The sequence below is a fragment of the Mustelus asterias genome, chromosome 26 (assembly GCF_964213995.1).
Source record: "Mustelus asterias chromosome 26, sMusAst1.hap1.1, whole genome shotgun sequence".
Taxonomy (NCBI): Eukaryota; Metazoa; Chordata; class Chondrichthyes; order Carcharhiniformes; family Triakidae; genus Mustelus; species Mustelus asterias.
In genome coordinates this window covers 1,088,214-1,111,789 of record NC_135826.1, presented here as the reverse complement: position 1 = coordinate 1,111,789, position 23,576 = coordinate 1,088,214, and the positions used below count along the sequence as shown (strand labels likewise).

General features: G+C 44.3%; 1 protein-coding gene across 3 annotated transcripts in view; it reads right to left on the bottom strand.

The window, feature by feature from the left end:
• LOC144479405 (scaffold attachment factor B1-like) overlaps window positions 1–23,576 on the bottom strand; it is a 96,554-nt gene that overhangs the window by 54,284 nt on the left and 18,694 nt on the right. For all 3 annotated transcript variants that reach the window (XM_078198035.1, XM_078198037.1, XM_078198038.1), the window contains 4 exons: window positions 14,925–14,952; window positions 12,262–12,709; window positions 11,719–11,765; window positions 3,551–3,651 (listed from right to left, as the gene is read on the bottom strand). In XM_078198035.1, coding sequence (XP_078054161.1) covers window positions 3,551–3,651; window positions 11,719–11,765; window positions 12,262–12,709; window positions 14,925–14,952 — 624 coding nt within the window. The remainder of the gene's footprint in view (window positions 1–3,550; window positions 3,652–11,718; window positions 11,766–12,261; window positions 12,710–14,924; window positions 14,953–23,576) is intronic.

Sequence of the window (23,576 nt, the reverse complement as noted above, 5' to 3'; positions counted from 1 at the left end):
GACTTCTTCACCGCACAGGACCTTCAACCGATGCTATAAACTAGATACATCGATGATATTTTCTTCCTTTGGAGTCATGGTGAGCAATCACTGAAACAACTATATGATGACATCAACAAGTTCCATCCCACCATCAGACTCACCATGGACTACTCTGCGGAATCGGTTGCATTCTTGGACACACGCATCTCCATTAAGGACGGTCACCTCAGCACCTCACTGTACCGCAAGCTCACGGATAACCTCATGATGCTCCACTTCTCCAGCTTCCGCTCTAAACACGTTAAAGAAGCCATCCCCTACGGACAAGCCCTCCGAATACACAGGATCTGCTCGGATGAGGAGGGTCGCAACAGACACCTCCAGACGCTGAAAGATGCCCTCATAAGAACAGGATATGGCGCTCGACTCATCGATCAACAGTTCTGACGTGCCACAGCGAAAAACCGCACTGACCTCCTCAGAAGACAAACACGGGACACGGTGGACAGAGTACCCTTCGTCGTCCAGTACTTCCCCGGAGCGGAGAAGCTATGGCATCTCCTCCGGAGCCTTCAACATAGAATCATAGAATCATAGAAACCCTACAGTGCAGAAGGAGGCCATTCGGCCCATCGAGTCTGCACCGACCACAATCCCACCCAGGCCCTACCCCCACATATTTTACCCGCTAATCCCTCTAACCTACACATCTCAGGACTCTAAGGGGCAATTTTTAACCTGGCCAATCAACCTAACCCGCACATCTTTGGACTGTGGGAGGAAACCGGAGCACCCGGAGGAAACCCACGCAGACACGAGGAGAATGTGCAAACTCCACACAGACAGTGACCCGAGCCGGGAATCGAACCTGGGACCCTGGAGCTGTGAAGCAGCAGTGCTAACCACTGTGCTACCGTGCCGCCATGTCATTGATGAAGACGAACATCTCGCCACGGCCATCCCCAGACCCCCACTTCTTGCCTTCAAACAACCACGCAACCTCAAACAGACCATTGTCCGCAGCAAACTACCCAGCCTTCAGGAGAACAGTGACCACGACACCACACAACCCTGCCACAGCAACCTCTGCCAGACGTGCCGGATCATCGACACGGATGCCATCATCTCACGTGAGAACACCATCTACCAGGTACACGGTACCTACTCTTGCAACTCGGCCAACATTGTCTACCTGATACGCTGCAGGAAAGGATGTCCCGAGGCATGGTACATTGGGGAAACCATGCAGACGCTACGACAACGGATGAATGAACACCGCTCGACAATCACCAGGCAAGACTGTTCTCTTCCTGTGGGGGAGCACTTCAGCAGTCACGGGCATTCAGCCTTGGATCTTCAGGTAAGCGTTCTCCAAGGCGGCCTTCACGACACACGACAGCGCAGAGTCGCTGAGCAGAAACTGATAGCCAAGTTCCGCACACATGAGGACGGCCTAAACCAGGATGTTGGATTTATGTCACATTATCAGTAACCCCCACAGCTTGCCTCCTGGGCTTGCAGAATCTCACTAGCTGTTCTGTCTGGAGACAATACACATCTCTTTAACCTGTGTTTAATGCTCCCTCCACCCACATTGTCTGTACCTTTAAGACCTGGCTGGTTGTAGGGATTCGCATTCTAATCAGTATTCTGCAACTTGATTTTGTGTCTCTGTGCCCTGTTTGAGAGCACATTTCCACTCCATCTGACGAAGGAGCAGCGCTCTGAAAGCTTATGGTATTTGCTACCAAATAAACCTGTTAGACTTTAACCTGGTGTTGTGAGACTTCTTACTGTATCCCTTTTCTTACAACCCTTCTTTATCACCGGAATATATTGTTGCTGAGTACTGAAAAGGATCTCCTTAAAAATCCTCCACTGTTCCTCAGCTGTCCTACCTACCAGTCTGCTCTCCCAGTCCACCTTAGCCAATTCAGCCCTCATCCTATCGTACTTCCCTCTGTTCAAACAGAGGACAGTGGTATGGGACCCTACTTTCTCCTCTTCCATTTGTACCAGAAATTCGACCATATTGTGATCACTTGACCCAAGAGGGTCCTTCACAAGAACATCCTTAATTCTACCTACCTCGTTACACATTACCAGATCCAAGATAACTCGTTCCCTCGTCGGTTCTGGAACATACTGTTCAAGGTAACTATCCCGACAGCATTCTAAGAACTCTTCCTCCATCCCACCCCTTCCAACTTGAATCAGCCAATCAATATGCAGGTTGAAGTCCCCCATGATTATTGCCGTTCCGTTTTTGCACGCATCCATTATTTGCTTGTTTATAGCCCTCCCCACCTCAACATTATTATTATTTGGGGGCCTATAGACCACGCCTACTAGTGTCTTTCTCCCCCTACTATTCCTTATCTCTACCCATAACGATTCCACGTTTTGTTCCTTAGAGCCTATGTCATCTCTCACTACTACCCTGATATTATCTTTTATTAACAGAGCTAGCCCACCACCTTTTCCTTCCTGTCTATTCTTCCTAAATGCCTGATACCCCTGGATATTCATCTCCCAGTCCTGGTCTCCCTGCAGCCACGTTTCTGTAATGGCCACAAGATCATACCCATTTGTGCTGATTTGCACCATCAACTCATTAACTTTGTTCCGAATGCTTCTTGCATTCAGGCAAAGTGTCTTTATTCCAGCTTTTATCTGGACCCGATTTGCTGAAACGCTATCAACCTCTCCCTCTACTCCTTTAACTACTTGAATGCCCTCATTCACTTGCACTCGCTCCCTCTCCTCGACCATTGATTTCGTAATTCCTCTTACCTTTGCACCCTCCCCCCCCATAAATTAGTTTAAAGCCCCATCTCCAGCCCCTAACATGTTGCAATCACCAGCCTACACAGGATTCAGATCTTAGAGTGGATTGGAACACTGATATTACAAAGAACACTAAAGGAGTCAAGGTAGATTCAACAACAATTCAAAAACTGTGCTGATTCAACTCGAGTCACATTATAAAATAACAGACTTTACGTTTAAGCTATTGCTGGATACACATTTTGTAGCCACAGTGACACCCTCTCCTTTTGGATCTCACTTGGACATTTCAGCTCAGATGAACTGTTAGAAATTAGATGATATTATGCATTTACCTGATACAATTGATAGTACTCATGCTTCAGGTGGTTTTGGGTTTAATCCTTACTGAAGGGCTCGAGCACACGTTAGGCTGACACTTTGGTGCTGTACCAAGAGTACTGTGTTGCTGCAAGCACACCTCAACTACTTGTTAAGTGGGGCAGAGAATGTCCCAAACACCATTCAAAGAGCAAGGAGTTCTGGGTCCTGGTCAACATTCCTCCCTCAACTAATAACACCACCAGCAAACTCATTTATCATGCATCTGTTTATGTCACTTGCTGAATCTTGCTATTTGGTTCCTACATGTGCTGATGTAACATTAATAATGGCAATTCAAAATGTGTATCTATTGGTTGTAAACTACCTTGAGGTATCTTAAAAATGTGGTATAATACATAACTACAAGCTCCTATATATTACTTCCCCCAACAATAACAACATGAAAACTCATTCTCACCTTGCCAAATTTACTGAAGAGGTTCTTCAAGTCAATTGCTCTGGTAGCTGAGGACAGGCCACTCACCCAAAGATTCTTGCCTGGAGTGTCCAAAGTTCTTCCTAAATCACAGGAAAATTCTCATTCGTAATTATCTTCCAATTGATGCATGGAGAAAAACTGCACAACTTATAGCCTGCTCCCTCCAACCACAACTTCCATACCGTAAGTGACAACAGAGGGAGAGAAACTGCTACAATTTTAAATATCCACTCAAATGTACTGAAACCTGGGGGTTGCATTCTGTGCTCTATTTGCTTCCAGTATGGGGTACCTCTGTCCAGTGTTTCAAACCCACCAAATGTTGTGAGGTTCAGCAGTGTGGGGGGAATGGAAGCACAAACCCAGACTTAAAAGTAATTTGTCCATGAAACTCTCAGCGTAGTCTTTGTAGTTAAGGATGGAATCACTTCTAAGACTGCGCCGGGGTTAAGCAGTAAGCAGACTTTTAAGAAATTGAAAAAAAGACTGTGGTGAGAGTTGTGCACAGGTTTCCACGTATCAGGAGTGAAGTAGCAGAATAATTAATGCAGTGATTAGACAAGCATGTAGTCACGATAGAGCAGTTTTAATGGGGGATTTCAATTTACATAAGAGAAGCAGAAATGGTCTGAAAGATAGAAAATTTCTCGAGAATGTTCAGGTTCATTTTCTGCAACATTTTATCCGAGAACAAATCGTGGGTCAGGACATAGCGGCTTTACTATTGACCAATGAGTCAGATTTAGTTAACAGTCTAATAGTGCTTAAATATTCAACTTAATCTTGACTGCTGTTAGATAAATGTGGGAGAAACACCATGCAGGTACTAAAATACTAGATTTGGCTAAAACAGATTCCAATAGGTTGAAACAGAAACTGCTCACAGTGAACTGGACAAACCTGTCTATGAAAGAAACAACAAATCACCAGTGAGTGGTGTTCAAAAGATAACAATGTGATACAGAATCAGTTTGGGACAGGAGCTATACACGCCAAAACAAATTGACCTGAGATTAGTAAAACTAAAGCCATTAGTAAAACTAAAGCTATAGACAGGAAGGTGGGTTGAAGTGTGTCTACTTCAATGCAAGGAGCATCCGGAACAAGGTAGATGAACTTGGGGCGTGGATTGGTACTTGGGACTACGATGTTGTGGCCATTAGGGAGACGTGGGTAGAACAAGGACAGGAATGGTTGTTGGACGTTCCGGGGTATAGATGTTTTACTAAGTGTAGGGAAGCTGGTAAAAGAGGTGGAGGAGTGGCATTGTTAATCAAGGATAGTTTAACGGCTGCGGAAAGGCACTTCGAGGGGGATCTGCACACTGAGGTAATATGGGCTGAGGTTAGAAATAGGAAAGGAGCGGTCACGTTGTTAGGAGTTTACTATAGGCCCCCAAATAGTAATAGAGATGTGGAGGAAGAAATTGCTAAGCAGATTATGGATGTGTGTGGGGGTCACAGGGTAGTTGTCATGGGGGACTTTAACTTTCCAAATATTGATTGGAACCTTTGTAGGTCAAATAGTTCGGATGGGGCAGTTTTTGTGCAGTGTGTGCAGGAGGGTTTCCTGGCACAATATGTGGATAGGCCGACAAGAAGTGAGGCCACATTGGATTTGGTACTGGGAAATGAACCGGGCCAAGTGTTAGATTTGGTTGTGGGAGAGCACTTTGGAGATAGTGACCACAATTCGGTGTCTTTTGTTATTGCAATGGAGAGGGATAGGGCCATACGGCAGGGCAAGGTTTACAATTGGGGGAGAGGTAATTATGATGCGATTAGGCAAGAATTAGGGGGCATAAGTTGGGAACAGAAACTGTCAGAGAAAGGAACTAATGAAAAGTGGAACTTTTTCAAGGAACAAATACTGGGTGTCCTTGATAGGTATGTCCCTGTCAGGCAGGGAGGAAATGGCCGAGTGAGGGAACCGTGGTTCACGAAAGAGGTGGAATGTCTTGTGAAAAGGAAGAGGGAAGCTTATGTAGGGATGAGGAAACAAGGTTCAGATGGCTCGATTGAGGGTTACAAGTTAGCAAGGAATGAGCTGAAAAAGGGGCTTAGGAGAACTAGGAGGGGACACGAGAAGTCCTTGGCGGGTCGGATCAAGGAAAACCCCAAGGCTTTTTACTCTTATGTGAGGAATAAAAGAATGACCAGGGTGAGGTTAGGGCCGGTCAAGGACAGTAGTGGGAACTTGTGTATGGAGTCAGTAGAGATAGGCGAGGTGATGAATGAATACTTTTCTTCAGTGTTCACCAAGGAGAGGGGCCATGTTTTTGAGGAAGAGAAGGTGTTACAGGCTAATAGGCTGGAGGAAATGGTTGTTCGGAGGGAGGATGTCCTGGCAGTTTTGAATAAACTGAAGGTCGATAAGTCCCCTGGGCCTGATGAAATGTATCCTAGGATTCTTTGGGAGGCAAAGGATAAGATTGCAGAGCCTTTGGCTTTGATCTTTGGGTCCCCGCTGTCCACAGGGATGGTGCCAGAGGACTGGAGAATGGCGAATGTTGTTCCTCTGTTTAAGAAAGGGAATAGAAATGACCCTGGTAATTATAGACCGGTTAGTCTTACTTCGGTGGTTGGTAAATTGATGGAAAAGGTCCTTAGAGTAGGGATTTACGACCATTTAGAAAGATGCGGATTAATCCGGGATAGTCAGCACGGGTTCGTGAAGGGCAAGTCGTGCCTCACAAATTTGATTGAATTTTTTGAGGAGGTAACTAAGTGTGTTGATGAAGGTAGGGCAGTCGATGTCATATACATGGATTTTAGTAAGGCGTTTGATAAGATCCCCCATGGTCGGCTTATGATGAAAGTGAGGAGGTGTGGGATAGAGGGAAAGTTGGCCGATTGGATAGGTAACTGGCTGTCTGATCGAAGACAGAGGGTGGTGGTGGATAGAAAATTTTCAGATTGGAGGCAGGTTGCTAGCGGAGTGCCACAGGGATCAGTGCTTGGTCCTCTGCTCTTTGTGATTTTTATTAATGACTTAGAGGAGGGGGCTGAAGGGTGGACCAGTAAATTTGCTGATGACACCAAGATTGGTGGAGTAGTGGATGAGGTGGAGGGCTGTTGTAGGCCGCAAAGAGACATAGATAGGATGCAAAGCTGGGCAGAAAAATGGCAAATGGAGTTTAACCCTGATAAATGTGAGGTCATTCATTTTGGTAGGACTAATTTAAATGTGGATTACAGGGTCAAAGGTAGGGTTCTGAAGACTGTGGAGGAACAGAGAGATCTTGGGGTCCATATCCACAGATCTCTGAAGGTTGCCACTCAAGTGGATAGAGCTGTGAAGAAGGCCTATAGTGTGTTAGCTTTTATTAACAGGGGGTTGGAGTTTAAGAGCCGTGGGGTTATGCTGCAACTGTACAGGACCTTGGTGAGACCACATTTGGAATATTGTGTGCAGTTCTGGTCACCTCACTATAAGAAGGATGTGGAAGCGCTGGAAAGAGTGCAGAGGAGATTTACCAGGATGCTGCCTGGTTTGGAGGGTAGGTCTTATGAGGAAAGGTTGAGGGAGCTAGGGCTGTTCTCTCTGGAGCGGAGGAGGCTGAGGGGAGACTTAATAGAGGTTTATAAAATGATGAAGGGGATAGATAGAGTGAACGTTCAAAGACTATTTCCTCTGGTGGATGGAGCTATTACAAGGGGGCATAACTATAGGGTTCGTGGTGGGAGATATAGGAAGGATATCAGAGGTAGGTTCTTTACGCAGAGAGTGGTTGGGGTGTGGAATGGACTGCCTGCTACCGTGGGCGGCACGGTAGCACAGTGGTTAGCACTGCTGCTTCACAGCTCCAGGGTCCCGGGTTCGATGCCCGGCTCGGGTCACTGTCTGTGTGGAGTTTGCACATTCTCCTCGTGTCTGCATGGGTTTCCTCCGGGTGCTCCGGTTTCCTCCCACAGTCCAAAGATGTGCGGGTTAGGTTGATTGGCCAGGTTAAAAAAAAAAAATTGCCCCTTAGAGTCCTGAGGTGTGTAGGTCAGAGGGATTAGTGGGTAAATATGTCGGGGTAGGGCCTGGGTGGGATTGTGGTCGGTGCAGACTCGATGGGCCGAATGGCCTCCTTCTGCACTGTAGGGTTTCTATGATTTCTATGCAGTGATAGTGGAGTCAGACACTTTAGGAACATTTAAGCGGTTATTGGATAGGCACATGGAGCACACCAGGATGATAGAGAGTGGGATCTTGGTTTCAGATAAAGCCCGGCACAACATGGTGGGCCGAAGGGCCTGTTCTGTGCTGTACTGTTCTATATTCTAGTTAGATCACACCTGGCAAACTGTGCTGAATGGATACAGAACTGGCTTGGTCATAGAAAGAGTTTTAACAACACCAGGTTAAAGTCCAACAGGTTCATTTGGTAGCAAATGCCATTAGCTTTCAGAGTGCTGCTCCTTCGTCAGATGGAGTGGATATCTGCTCTCAAACAGAGCAGATATCCACTCCATTTGACGAAGGAGCAGATGGAATGGATAGCTAATGGTATTTGCTACCAAATGAACCTGTTGGACTTTAATCTGATGCTGTTAAAACTCTTACTGTGTTTACCCCAGTCCAACGCCGGCATCTCCACATCTTGGTCATAGAAGACAGAGTTGTGGTGGGGGAGTGTTTTTCAGAATGGAGATCTATAGCTAGTGGTGTTCCATAGGGATTAGTGCTGGGACCTCTGTTGTTTGTGGTATATATGAATGATCTGGAAGAAAATGTGGGTGGTCTGATTGGTGGAGTTGCTGATACTGCCAGGGATTGTCAGAAGATACAGCAGGATATTTGGGCACAGAAATGGCAGATGGAGTTTAATCCAGACAAATGCGAGCTGACGCATTTCCCTGTGTCTGGAGAGAGATACAAAAGTGGCCAGAGGGGCAATTTTTTCACACAGAGGGTGGAGAGTGTCTGGAACAGGCTGCCAGAGGTAGTAGTAGAAGCGGGTACAATTTTATCTTTTAAAAAGCATTTAGTTACATGGGTACAATTGGTATACAGGAATATGGGCCAAATTCGGGCAATTGGGATTAGCTTAGGGATTTTTTTTTAAAAAGGGCGGCATGGACAAGTTGGGCCGAAGGGCCTGTTCCCATGCTGTAAACCTCTATGACTCTATTTTGGACGGTCAAATTTAGGTGTGAATTTTACTGCAAGTGGTAGAACCTTTAGGAACATTAACATACAGAGAGATCTGGGTGTGCAAGTCCACAGTTCCCTAAAAGTGGCCAAGGTGATTAAGAAGGCATATGGTATGCTTGCCTTCATCAGCCTAGGCAGAGAACAAGAGTTGGGAAATCATGTTGCAGCTATATGAAACCTTGGTTAGACCCGTGTAGTTCTGGTTGCTACACTACCAAAAGGACATGGAAGCTTTGGAAGGGGTACAAAGATGGTTCACCAGGATGCTCAAGGGTGTTGACTATGAGGAGAGGTTGAATAAACCAGGGTTGTTTTCACTGGAAAGATGGGGGCTGAGAGGAGACCTGATAGAGGTCTACAAAATTAGGAGAGGCACAGACAGGGTGAATAGTCAACAGTTTTTTTCCCACGGTGGAAATGTCAATTACAAGTGGGCACAGGTTTAAGGTGAGAGGGGGAAGTTTAAAGAGGTGTGCAGGGGAAGTTTTTTCATGCAGAGAGTGGTGGGTGCTATCAGAAGCGGGCACATGAGCAACATTTAAGAGACATCTGGATGGGTACGTGAATAGGGAGGAAATAGGGGGATATGGACCAAGTAAGGGCAGGTTTTTTAAAAAAGTTTAGCTAGGGCACGGGCTTGGAGGGCTGAAGGGCCTGTTCATGTGCTGTTCTTTTTCTTTGTTCTCAGTTCAGGCATACCTTAGGAAGGATATACTGGCCTCAGGTGGAGTGCAGTCCATATTAACAAGAATAACTGGTTTCCAAGGACTAAATTGTGAGGAACATTATACAAAGGTTTGCAATCCCTCGAATTGAGAAGGTTAATGGGTGATTTGATCTCAATTTTGAAAATATTCTGGGAATTGAAGGTAAATAGGTATGATTTTCCCTGATTGAGAAATCTAGGACTGGGGGAAAAGGATCGAGTCAGGTCTCTCAGGAGTGAAACTAGGTAATATTTCTACAAGCAAATGGTAGTAAACATTCAGAAACCGCATTGGGCAGCTAAACCTGGGCCAATTGTTAAATTTTGAATCATGGAATAGTTACAGTACAGGAGGCCATTCCACCATCAGGCCTGCACCAGCTCTCTGCAAGAGTAATTTAGCTAGTCCCATTGAATCCTGTAACTTTTAACCTTAAATATGTAGATCCAATTCCCTTTTGAAAGCTATGTTTGAAACTGCCTACATCATACTCTCAGGCAGTACATTATCGTAATCATTTGCTGCGTGAAGCTTTTTCCTCATGTTCCCTTTGGTTCTTTTGCTAATCACCTGAAATCTGTATCCTCTGGTGTTTCAACCCTCTGCTCGGGGGAACAAATTTTCTCTATCCACTCTGGCCAGACAAGTCTGGATTTCAAACACCTCTATTCAATCTTTCATGGTTTCTTTCTCTAAGGGGAACAATACCAGCTTCTCCAATCTATCCATATAACTGTAGACTCTCATCCCTGATATCATTCTCAAGTCTTCTCTGAATTCCCTCCAAAGCACATCCGCCCTGAAGTTTGGTGCTCAGGTTTGGACACGGCAGTTGAAATTGAACCAGGGTTTTACAAAGATTCATTATAACTTCCTCGCTTTTATATGCAATGTCTCTGGTTATAAAGTCCAATTTTCCATACATCTTTTTAATCACAACAAAATCTGCCCTACCACCTTCAACAATTTGCGTTCAGGTACGTTCTCCCCACCCCATCCACCCCAGTTTCTTTATTCCTTCATTCTCTTTAGAATAGTTTATATTGCCTCTGCTCAGTCTTCCAACCAAAAAGTATCACTTCAATTTTCTGGATTTAATTTCATCTGCCACATGACTGCCCACTCCACCAGCCTCTGTACTCTGGAAGTGAGCGGGTAGCCGTGGCAAGTGAGCGTGAAGAAGGCGGCCATTCAGCCCATCAAATATGTACCGACTCTCTGACAGAGTATCTAACCCATGCCCTTTCCCCCTATTCCCGTAACCCCACACATTTACCATGGCCAATCCACCTAACCTGCACAACTTTGGATTGTTGGAGGAAACAGGAGCATTCGGAGGAAACCCACGCAGACACAGGGAAAATGTGCAAACTCCACACAGACAGTCATCCAAGGCTGGAATCAAACCTGCGACCCCGGCATTGTGAGGCAGTAATGCTAACTATTGTGTCATCCCTTATCTCAGTAAGGATATTATTGCCAGAGGGAGTGCAACAAAGGTTTAGCAGACTTATTCTGGGGGTGGCGGGACTGTTTCATGAAGAGAGATTGGGCAAACTGTGCTTGTATTCTCTAGAATTTCAAAGGATGAGAGGTGATCTCACTGAAACATGCAAAATACTTAAAGGAATAGACAACAGGATAGATGCAGGTAAGATGTTTCCCTTGGTTGGGGAGTCTCAAACTAGGGGGCACAAATTCAAAATAAGGAGATGTCACATAGGACTGAGATGAGGAGAAATTTCTTTACCCAGAGAGCCATCAAGTCTTTAGCATTCTCTACCCGAGGGCTGTGGAAGCTCAGCCATTGAGTATGTTTAAGGTAGAGATGGATAGCTTTCTGATTTACAGTAATGTAAAGGGTTTGGGGATAAGGTATTTAAGTGTCCGATGATTGTACTGAATGGTGGAGCAGGGTCAACAGGCTGAATGGTCGACTCCTGTTCCTTTGTTCGTAGCGCTAGGAAAATATGACTTTATACATCAAATTGTTAATCACAATTACATTCCAAATTACAAAAAAATTGAAAAAGCTGATGAGGTTCGAGTGATACTCTCTAGGACTCTGTTGAATCCATGTTGCCTCCTGCCTGTAACATCTTCATTCTGGTTAAACTGATCTTATGAGGTTAGGGTTAGCAACTAACTAATTGCAAGAATTTTGAGTTGTCATTGTTACTATTTCTTCTGTATTCTGACTATTTTTTCCTTTTCTGGCTGCTGAATAGTTTATGAAGTATGAAGCATGGTTTGGGGTGGACAAGCTGACATGGATTTTGTGTGTAGTCTACAACTTACCTTTCTCTTGATTTGTTGCAGTCTTGGAATCTTTTGCATCCTCTGAGCTAAAGACAAGAATGTGGATTTTGTTAGACATTTAGAAACTAATTAAACGGTTTCAAGACAGACATCAAGCACCAACATTTCTATCCAGATAAATTCTCCAATACCTACCCATTATTACAGCTACCATCAGCTGTACAACACTGTAAATGAAACAGTTACAAATATGTTGTTTGCAGAAGTGAATATCAGTGATGCTTTAGACCCAGCTACAATCTGATCTGTTTAAGAAATGCCTCAATTATATTTTGATATCAGTGAAGCGTGTGTACACAGAGCAAAATCTCCATTTGTTAAGCAGTCTTGCAGGTTGGAGGAGAGTGCAAAGAATAAACAAAAGCAGCCTCTAACGGTAGAGGGAAAAGATAGGAGCTTTTAGAAAAAAAATGAAATCAGGTTTAAAATTACCACCACTGCGCAGGACAGTTCATGAGACAAGTTTACTGGAATCATCTTAGCATGAATGAAAATCTTGTCTAAAACTAAGAAACAACAAACCTCTTCTGATCACTGCCCTCTACAATCGAAGGTTCTTTCTTAGCTGCTTTGTCAGAACCTTCATCTTCTGCTTTCAAAGCACTGTCTTTACATTCCTCAGCTCCAGACTGTGGTTCTGTCTCAATCTTTTCTACTTCATACTCCTGCTGGCAACTTTCCATCTTGTTCATTTTTTCAGTTGTATCCATCTTCTCAGTGTCCACCTTTTCCTTGGTAGGCTGCTTACAGTCAGTCTCCATCTTGGGTCCATCCACAGGCATTGCGTTATCCACGTCCAACGTATTGTCCTCCACTTGAACCTTGGTTAGAGTGCTATTTTCCTCTTCTTTTTGGTAGGCATCCATATCAATCATATATTGCATCAATAGCTGTGGATCTTCAGGGGGCTTCTCCTCTGTAGGAACTGAACTACAAGTTTCCCCCGAATTCTCAGCTACATTCTCCTTTTCTATGGGATTAATGGAATAGAATAGCACAAGGTTTAATTACAACATATATAGCAAGTATACATGTGGAGCTAATATGTTGCCCTACCCTTGAATCCATTGGGAGATTGGAAAACTGAGGGAACGTAAAAGATAGAGAAGGTTCTAGTGTAATAGTTATTACTTTCTTAGTTATTCACCCATGTCACAAAGCGACAAGATAATTGCTCCAAATGTTAACAGGAGCACTTCAAATGGTCAGAACTAAAAACATTTATTCAATTCCTGTAAACTGAATGGAATGCCTGGATTGAGGACCCAGAGATTCAACATTTTAACTCCTCAAATACCCTACAACTGACACAACATACAGGACGGCACTACACAAATGTGGTCTACCAGTCCCAACTCTTCAGTTCTTCGATGTAAATCCATGTTTGTGCACACGCAGACACTAAATTCAAACATTTCTTTATCATTTCAAACCACTTCATTTCCACAACAAACTCCTCACTATTAGGTTAATGAACAACTTTTGTACTGTTTTGCAAGATTTAAGACAGTGTTACCTATTCTGTAAGGTTTCTGTAGTTTGGCATACTTACACATGCTACCAAGTCTGTAATTGAAAGCACAATTGGTAAAGTGTTGAAATAGCTTTGAAATTTAAGTACAGTCTGGCTAAACCATGTCTGAAGTTTGATCACCACCCTTATCTTGCTGCACAGTCATGTCAGAGTCACTGGCCACAAGATTTCTTAACCAGATAATTTTTGGTTTAGTTTTTTTGCTCACCTGGCTCCCAGTTTTGATCACTTCTGAGTAACAGAAGACAATGGAAGCTTTGGTGCCGGAAGAAGCCAAAACGTGGCTCTGCAGGAACACTCTTTTTCCCCCCCAAGGTCAGGAGGTTCTGAATTGAATCCCCATGCCAGGGGCTTGAGCACACAAACGATACTGAAATTCCAGTATTGTACTGAGGGACTGCTGCATTGTCAGAGGTGACATTAAACCGTGTTTCCTGCTGTCATCTCAGATAGACACGGCATCGTGGGTCACTATTCATCAAACATCATTAAAACAAATTATCTGGTGACTTATTTCATGCTTTTTTGTGCAGAAATTGGCTGCTGCATTTTCTACAAAGCAATAGCAACCATCGTCAACAGTCCATCACTGGCTTTGAGATGTTTTGGGACAACCTGAGTTTGTGAAAAGTGCTACGTAAATACAATCTCCCTTTCAGCACTAAAAAACTGTATTGAACTAATAATGAACATTAATCTCTGCTCATCTTTTATCAAGCACATTTTCATACAGCGCGACCAGCATTGAATATCTAAAAGTGAAGGTTCTTCTTGAAATAAAATGTTAGTGATTAAAATAGCCTGTTTAACTCGAATACCAAGCCATAGAAAAGAGCAATAAGTCATCTTTGCAGTCTCAAAACATCAATTCAACATTGCCAATACTGTCACATAAGAACACTCAAATACGTCCCTTCAATTTTCTCTCTTCTCCTGGCTATTTTTACAAAGTCTTTTGCTTCTTCCTTGTCACTAATCAACTGAATGGAGCAGACCAAGGTCAAAGTTAAATCAAGGTTCTCTCTACCCTCCCCTGCACAGAATTTGCTTGAATGAGCATCAAAATAGCCAAAACAATTTATTCAAGGCAGCCAGATAGCAACTCTGACTCTGTAAAGAATGGGGCAGCGACATAAAACCCAAGCCTGGCTGTATTTACAAGGAATATGCAACAATGCACCAAACACTTTCCTTCTGGGCTAGTTGAGTGAAAGGCAATTTTGCAGTGAGAATCAAATTAAAGTAACACACACACACACACACGATGGTGTAACCATGTTAAATTGGACGTATCTATATTTCCTGCTTTCTTAAGTTATGACTGCAGTTTCAGACTCTCTTAACAACTAAAATCTCACTTTTTGAATTGATAAAACCAATACTTCGCCAACTGTTGCTGAAGGCTGAAAAACACGCGCTAAGTGGCCTGAAAGCATCAGAAAGATCAACTATGCAATAAAGGCGGCAGCATAATTTTCCAAATGAATAGATCACCTCAGTTTTCCATTCTTCCTGCAGCTGTTTTTCTTCAAGTGACCAGTACTACAAAATTCTGTTACACTCGCTACTTACTGACTATGCTTTGAGAGAAAAAAGGGCAAACGAGAGAGATGCAGTGTTTAGTAAGAAAGTTCAAGATCTTCAACAATACCTGATTTTTCTAGTATTACTTTACTTTCCTAAAAAGAGAGAAATATAAATGTATTAGAAATAGCAGCATTATATGCAGTACCCATTTACTATATGACACATACAAGTATACAAATTCTCAAATATAAGTAGGCCAAAGAACAAAGAACAGTACAGCACAGGAAACAGGCCCTTCGGCCCTCCAAGCCTGTGCTGCTCCTTGGTCCAACTAGACCTTTCGTTTGTATCCCTCCATTCCCAGACTGCTCATGTGACTATCCAGGTAAGTCTTAAACGATGCCAGCGTGTCTGCCTCCACCACCCTACTTGGCAGCGCATTCCAGGCCCCTACCACACTCTGTGTAAAAAAAACGTCCCTCTGATATCTGAGTTATACTTCGCCCCTCTCACCTTGAGCCCGTGACCACTCGTGATCATCACCTCCAACCTGGGAAAAAGCTTCCCACTGTTCACCCTATCAATACCCTTCATAATTCTGTACACCTCTATTAGGTCTCCCCCCATTCTCCGTCTTTCCAGGGAGAACAAGCCCAGTTTACCCAATCTCTCCTCATAGCTAAGACCCTCCATACCAGGCAACATCCTGGTAAACCTTCTCTGCACTCTCTCTAACACCTCCACGTCCTCCTGATAGTGCGGCGACCAGAACTGGATGCAGTACTCCAAATGTGGCCTAACCAGCATTCTATACAGCTGCGACATCAGACTCCAGCTTTTATACTCTATACCCCATCCTATAAAGGCAAGCATACCATATGTCTTCTTCACCACCTTCTCCACTTGTGCTGCCACCTTCAAGGATTTCCAGACTTGCACACCTAGGTCCCTCTGTGTTTCTATACTCTTGATGGCTCTGCCATTTATTGTATAACTCCCCCCTACATTAGTTCTTCCAAAATGCATCACTTTGCATTTATCTGGATTAAATTCCATCTGCCATTTCTCCGCCCAATTTTCCAGCCTATCTATATCCTGCTGTATTGTCCGACAAATGTTCATCGCTATCCACAAGTCCAGCCACCTTCGTATCATCCGCAAACTTGCTGATAACATCAGTTACATCTTCTTCCAAATCATTTATATATATCACAAATAGCAGAGGTCCCAGTACGGAGCCCTGCGGAACACCACTGGTCACAGACCTCCATCCGGAAAAAGACCCTTCGACTGCTACCCTCTGTCTCCTGTGGCCAAGCCAGTTTTCTACCCATCTAGCCACTTCTCCTTGTATCCCATGAGCCTTAACCTTCTTAACCAACCTGCCATGAGGGACTTTGTCAAATGCCTTACTGAAATCCATACAGACGACATCCACGGCCCTTCCTTCGTCAACCGTTTTTGTCACTTCCTCAAATAACTCCACCAAATTTGTACGGCACGACCTCCCTCTTACAAAACCATGCTGTCTGTCACGAATGAGATTGTTCTGTTCTAAATGCACATACATCCTGTCTCTAAGAATCCTCTCCAACAACTTCCCTACCACGGACATCAAGCTCACCGGCCTATAATTACCCGGGTTATCCCTGCTACCCTTCTTAAATAACGGTACCACATTCGTTATCCTCCAATCCTCAGGGACCTCACCTATGTCCAACGAAGAGACAAAGATTTCCGTCAGAGGCCCAGCAATTACATCTCTTATCTCCCTGAGAAGTCTAGGATAGATGCCATCAGGCCCTGGGGATTTGTCAGTTTTAATGTTACCTAAAAAACCTAACACTTCCTTACTTGTAATGGAGATTCTCTCTAACGGGTCAACACCTCCCTCTGAGACACTCCCAGTCAACAAGTCCCACATCCAAATCTTTAAAAAAAGCTTGCAGATGTGGCCTCGCTTTTTTCTTATTGGATTTAGAGGCTTGCTACTAAGTAGCTGGTTTCCCTCTTAGGAGCAAAACTGAAAAATACATGACATATCGTGGCTACACTTCAACTTCCAAAATCCAGTTCTCATTGAAAGTAAAAAGGGTTTTGCTTAACAATGCAATGTCAGGCATCCAAAACATGATGACAATGACTGCCCGATGAGATAAAATGCAGACATACATTCAAACTGACGCTTTGGAAGACCACTGTAGGGCCTTAGCTTGGAATATTATTTTAACTATTCTTATGTCATCTCAATAAGGGTAAAGATATTAGAACTTCTACAACAATTCAAAGTTGAGGAAATCAAGTTTCAGTTGCATAGAGTCTTGGTCAGAACCTTTTTGGAATACTTCATTCAGTTTTGGGCACTACATCTTTGGAAGAATATATTGGTCCTGGAGGCGGTGCAGTGCAGATTTGTTAGAATGATACCTAGGCTTAAGATGATTAAACGAAGAGGACAGGTTCATAAGATAATAAGTAACAGGATAGGTCATTCAGTCCATTGAGCCTGCTCTGCCATTTGATAAGATCATGGTGGAACTGATTATGGCCTTAACTCCACTTTCCTACTGAGGTAGTTTGGGCTGAGGTTAGAAACAGGAAAGGAGAGGTCACCCTGTTGCGAGTTTTTTATAGACCTCCGAAAAGTTCCAAAGATGTAGAGGAAAAGATTGCAAAGATGATTCTGGATAGGAGCGAAAGTAACAGGGTAGTTGTACTGGGGGACTTTAACTTTACAAATATTGACTGGAAAAGCTATAGTTCGAGTACTTTAGAGGGGTCGGTTTTTGTCCAATGTGTGCAGGAAGGCTTCCTGACGCAGTATGTAGATAGACCAACAAGAGGCGAGGCCACATTGGATTTGGTACTGGATAATGAACCAGGCCAGGTGTTAGATTTGGAGGTAAGTGAGCACTTTAGTGACAGTGACCACAATTCGATTACGTTTACCTTAGCAATGGAAAAGGATAGGTATATACCAAAGGGCAAGAGTTATAGCTGGGGGAAAGGAAATTATGATGCGATTAGGCGAGATTTAGCTGGCATAGGTTGGGGAAGGAAACTGCAGGGGATGGGCACAATTTGTAATGTGGAACTTGTTCAAGGAACAGCTACTACACATCCTTGATAAATATGTACCTGTCAGGCAGGGAGGATGTGGAGATGCCGGCGTTGGACTGGGGTAAACACAGTAAGAAGTTTAACAACACCAGGTTAAAGTCCAACAGGTTTATTTGGTAGCAAAAGCCACACTAAGCAGGGAGGAAGCAGACGTGTGAGGGAACCGTGGTTTACTAAGGAGGTTGAATCTCTTGTGAAGAGGAAGAAGGAGACTTATGTTAAGATGAGACGTGAAGGCTCAGTTAGGGCACTTGAGAGTTACAAGTTAGCCAGGAAGGACCTAAAGAAAGAGTTAAGAAGAGCCAGGAGGGGACATGAGAAGTCTTTGGCAGGTAGGATCAAGGAAAACCCTAAAGCTTTCTATAGGTATGTCAGGAGTAAAAGAATGACTAGGGTAAGATTAGGGCCAGTCAAGGACAGGAGTGGGAAGTTGTGCGTGGAGTCTGAAGAGATAGGAGAGGCACTAAATGAATATTTTTCGTCGGTATTCACACTGGAGAGGGACAGTGTTGTCGAGGGGAGTACTGAGATGCAGGCTGTTGGACTGGATGGGATTGATGTTCATGAGGAGGAGGTGTTAGCAATTCTAGAAAGGGTAAAAATAGATAAGTCCCCTGGGCCGGATGGGATTTATCCTAGGATTCTCTGGGAGGCTAGAGAGGAGATTGCAGAGCCTTTGGCTTTAATCTTTGTGTTGTCATTGTCTACAGGAACAGTGCCAGAAGACTGGAGGATAGCAAATGTTGTCCCCTTGTTCAAGAAGGGGAGTAGAGACAACCCTGATAATTATAGACCGGTGAGCCTTACTTCTGTTGTGGGCAAAGTATTGGAAAGGATTATATGTTGGCAAAATTTTAGAATCCATCGTTAAGGATGAGATTTCTAAATTCTTGGAAGTGCAGGGTCGGATTAGGACAAGTCAGCATGGATTTAGTAAGGGGAGGTCGTGCCTGACAAACCTGTTAGAGTTCTTTGAAGAGATAACAAATAGGTTAGACCAAGGAGAGCCAATGGATGTTATCTATCTTGACTTCCAAAAGGCCTTTGACAAGGTGCCTCACGGGAGACTGCTGAGTAAAATAAGGGCCCATGGTATTCGAGGCAAGGTACTAACATGGATTGACGATTGGCTGTCAGACAGAAGGCAGAGAGTTGGGATAAAAGGTTCTTTCTCAGAATGGCAACCGGTGACAAGTGGTGTCCCGCAGGGTTCAGTGTTGGGGCCACAGCTGTTCTCTTTATATATTAACGATCTAGATGACGGGACTGGGGGCATTCTGGCCAAGTTTGCCGATGATACAAAGATAGGTGGAGGAGCAGGTAGTATTGAGGAGGTGGGGAGGCTGCAGAAAGATTTAGACAGTTTAGGAGAGTGGTCCAAGAAGTGGCTGATGAAATTCAACGTGGGCAAGTGCGAGGTCGTACACTTTGGAAAAAAGAATAGAGGCATGGACTATTTTCTAAACGGTGACAAAATTCATAATGCTAAAGTGCAAAGGGACTTGGGAGTCCTAGTCCAGGATTCTCTAAAGGTAAACTTGCAGGTTGAGTCCGTAATTAAGAAAGCAAATGTAAGGTTGTCATTTATCTCAAGAGGCTTGGAATACAAAAGCAGGGATGTACTTCTGAGGCTTTATAAAGCACTGGTTAGGCCCCATTTGGAGTACTGTGAGCAATTTTGGGCCCCACACCTCAGGAAGGACATACTGGCACTGGAGCGGGTCCAGCGGAGATTCACACGGATGATCCCAGGAATGGTAGGCCTGACATACGATGAACGTCTGAGGATCGTGGGATTATATTCATTGGAGTTTAGGAGGTTGAGGGGAGATCTGATAGAAACTTACAAGATAATGAACGGCTTAGATAGGATGGACGTAGGGAAGTTGTTTCCATTAACAGGGGAGACTAGGACGCGGGGGCACAGCCTTAGAATAAAAGGGAGTCACTTTAGAACAGAGATGAGGAGAAATTTCTTCAGCCAGAGAGTGGTGGGTCTGTGGAATTCATTGCCACAGAGGGCTGTGGAGGCCGAGACGTTGAGCGTCTTCAAGACAGAAATTGATAAATTCTTGATTTCTCGAGGAATTAAGGGCTATGGGGAGAGAGCGGGTAAATGGAGTTGAAATCAACCATGATTGAATGGTGGAGTGGACTCGATGGGCCGAATGGCCTTACTTCCGCTCCTATGTCTTATGGTCTTATAAGAGATAGGATTTATCATAATCGAGAAAGGAATAATTTGATTAGGGATAGTCAGCACGGTTTTGTGAAGGGTAGGTCGTGCCTCACAAACCTTATTGAGTTCTTTGAGAAGGTGACCAAAGAGGTGGATGAGGGTAAAGCAGTTGATGTGGTGTATATGGATTTCAGCAAAGCATTTGATAACGTTCCCCATGGTAAGCTTTTGCAAAAAATACGGACACATGGGATTGAGGGTGATTTAGTGGTTTGGATCAGGAATTGGCTAGCTGTAAGAAAACAGAGGGTGGTGGTTGATGGGAAATATTCATCCTGGAGTTCAGTTACTAGTGGTGTACCGCAAGGATCTGTTTTGGGGCCACTGCTGTTTGTCATTTTTATTAATGACCTGGATGAGGGCGTGGAAGGATGGATTAGCAAATTTGCGGATGACATTAAAGTCGGTGGAGTTATAGACAGTGCGGAGGGAAGTGGCAGGTTACAGAGGGACATAGATAAGCTGCAGAGCTGGGCTGAGAGGTGGCAAATGGAGTTTAATGCGGAAAAGTGTGAGGTGATTCACTTTGGAAGGAGTAACAGGAATACAGAGTACTGGGCTAATGGGAAGATACTTGGTAGTGTGGATGAACAGAGGGATCTGGGTGTCCATGTGCATAGATCCCTGAAAGTTGGCACCCAGGTTGATAGGGTTGTTAAGAAGGCGTACGGTGTGTTATCTTTTATTGGGAGAGGGATTGAGTTTCGGAGCCAGGAGGTCATGTTGCAGCTGTACAAAACTCTGGTGCGGCCGCATTTGGAGTGTGGCGTACAGTTCTGGTCGCTGTATTATAGGAAAGATGTGGAAGTGTTGGAAAGGGTGCAGAGGAGATTTACCAGGATGTTGCCTGGTATGGTGGGAAAATCATATGAGGAAAGGCTGAGGGGCTTGAGGTTGTTTTCGTTAGAGAGAAGAAGGTTAAGAGGTGAGTTAATAGAGGCATACAAGATGATCAGAGGATTAGATAGGGTGGATAGTAAGAGCCTTTTTCCTCGGATGGTGATGGCTAGCACGAGGGGACATAGCTTTAAATTGAGGGGTGAGAGATATAGGACAGATGTTAGAGGTAGGTTCTTTACTCAGAGAGTAGTAAGGGCGTGGAATGCCCTGCCTGCAGCAGTAGTGGACTCGTCAACATTGAGAGCATTCAAATGGTTATTGGATAAACATATAGATGATATTGGAATAGTGTAGATTAGAGGGGCTTTAGATTGGTTCCACTGGTCGGCGCAACATCGAGGGCCGAAGGGCCTGTACTATGTTCTATGTTCCTACCGACTCCACGTGACTCTCAACTCCCTGTCGGTCAAAGTTCGTCCATCTAAAAGAGCCCTTGAGAAAGAATTGGTGGCTGACTTTTCAAACTACTGCAGTCGACGTTATGGAGGGAGGTTCCAGGATTTTGAACAAACAAGAGTGAAGGAACAGTGATGTAGTTCCAAGTCAGGATGGTGTGTGGCTTGGAGGGAAACATGCAGGTGGTTGTGTTCACACATGTCTGCCACCCTTGTCCTTCTAGGTGGTAGAGGTTGCAGGTTTTAAAGGTGCTGTCAAAGGAGCCTTGGCAAGTTGCTGCAGTGAAAGTCACCAAAGTCCTAGAGAACCATAAGTTGCTCTCCCAATTTTCGAGGGGGAATTGAATCCATCCTGTTGGCATCGCACCACATCATGAACCAGCCGTCCAGCCAACTCATCTAATGGTACACATTGCTGTCACCGTGCATCAGTGATGGAGTGAGTGAATGCTTCATTTGGTAGATGGGGTGCCAATCAAGCAGGTTACTTTTTTCAGGATGGTGTCGAGCTTCTTGTGTGTCGTTGGAGTTGCAATCATGCAAGCAAGTGGAGAGTATTCCATCACACCTCACTTGTGCCTTGTAAATGACGGACAGGCTTTGGGAGTCAGGAATCGAGCCTAGGTATTTAAATGGAGAAAGACTGCAGAAAGCTGCACCATAAGGGGATTTGGGGGCCCTTGTGCATAAATCACAAAAAGCTAGTTTGCAGGGAAGGCAAATGGAATGTTTATTCCAAAGGAATGGAGTATAAAAATAGGGTAGTCTTGCTAAACCAAGGCACTAGTTAGACCACACCTGGAATACTGTGAACAGTTTTGGTCCCCTTACCCAAAGAAAGATATACTGACAATGGAAGCAATCTAGACAAGATTCACCAAGTTGAACCTGGGTATGAGGCATTATATGAGGAAAGGTCAAATAGGTTGGGCTAAACTCATTGGAGTTTAGAAGAATGAAAGGTGACCTTATCTAGACATATAGGATTCGAAGGGGGCTCGACAGGATAGATGCTGAGAAGTTGTTTCTCCTTGTGGGAGAGTCCAGGACCAGAGAGCATAACCTCAGAGAGGTTGTCCATTTAAGACAGAGACGAGGAGGAATTTCTTCTCTCAGAGGGTAGTGAATCTGTGGAATTCTTTACCACAAGGGGCTGGGATGTTAAATATGTTCAAGGCTCTGATGGACAGACTTTTAATCAATAAGGCAATCAAGGGTTATGGGGATAAGACAGAAAAGTGGAGTTGAGGATGATCAAATCAGATCAGGCATGATCTCACTGAATGGCATTGAAGATTTGATGGGCTGAATGGTCTACTTCTGCTCCTATGTCTTATGGGCTTATTCAGCGATGGTAATGCTTTGAATGTCATGGGGAGGCAGTTAAATTCTCTCTTCAGAGAAATCATTATAGAATCATAGAAATAGAAATGATCATAGAATCCCTACAGTGCAGAAGGAGGCCATTTGGTCCATTGAATCTGCACCGACCATAATTGCACTTAGGCTCTATCCCCGTAACCCCACTTATTTACCCTACTAATCCCCCCCGACACTAAGGGGCAATTTACTATGGCCAATGCACCTAACCAGCACATCTTTGGGCTGTGGGAGGAAACCGGAGCACCCAGAGGAAACCCATGCAGACATGGGGAGAATGTGCAAACTCCACTCAGTCATTTGTTGGAGAGATGGTCATTGTGTGTTGTGAATTTCACTTGCTGTGCTGCAATGCCTCTTTCAACATTACTTGCCACTTATAAGCATAAGCTTGCATGTTACCGAGATCTTGCTGCATGCAGACACACACTGCTTCAGTACAAGGAGTCGCAAATGTTACTCAACACTATGCAATCAACCAACATTCCCACTTCAGACTTGATTATGAAAGGAGGTCATTTATAAGCAGCTGAATATGTTTGGGGCGAGAACACCACCCTGAGGAACTCCTGCAGAAATGTCCTGGGACTGAAATGTTTGACTTCCAACAACCACAACAGGTGGCACAGTGGTTAGCACTGCTGCCTCACAGCGCCAGGGACCTGGGTTCGATTCCCGGCTTGGGTGGGTGACTGTGTGGAGTCTGCACGTTCTCCCTGTGTTTGCGTGGGTTTCCTCCGGG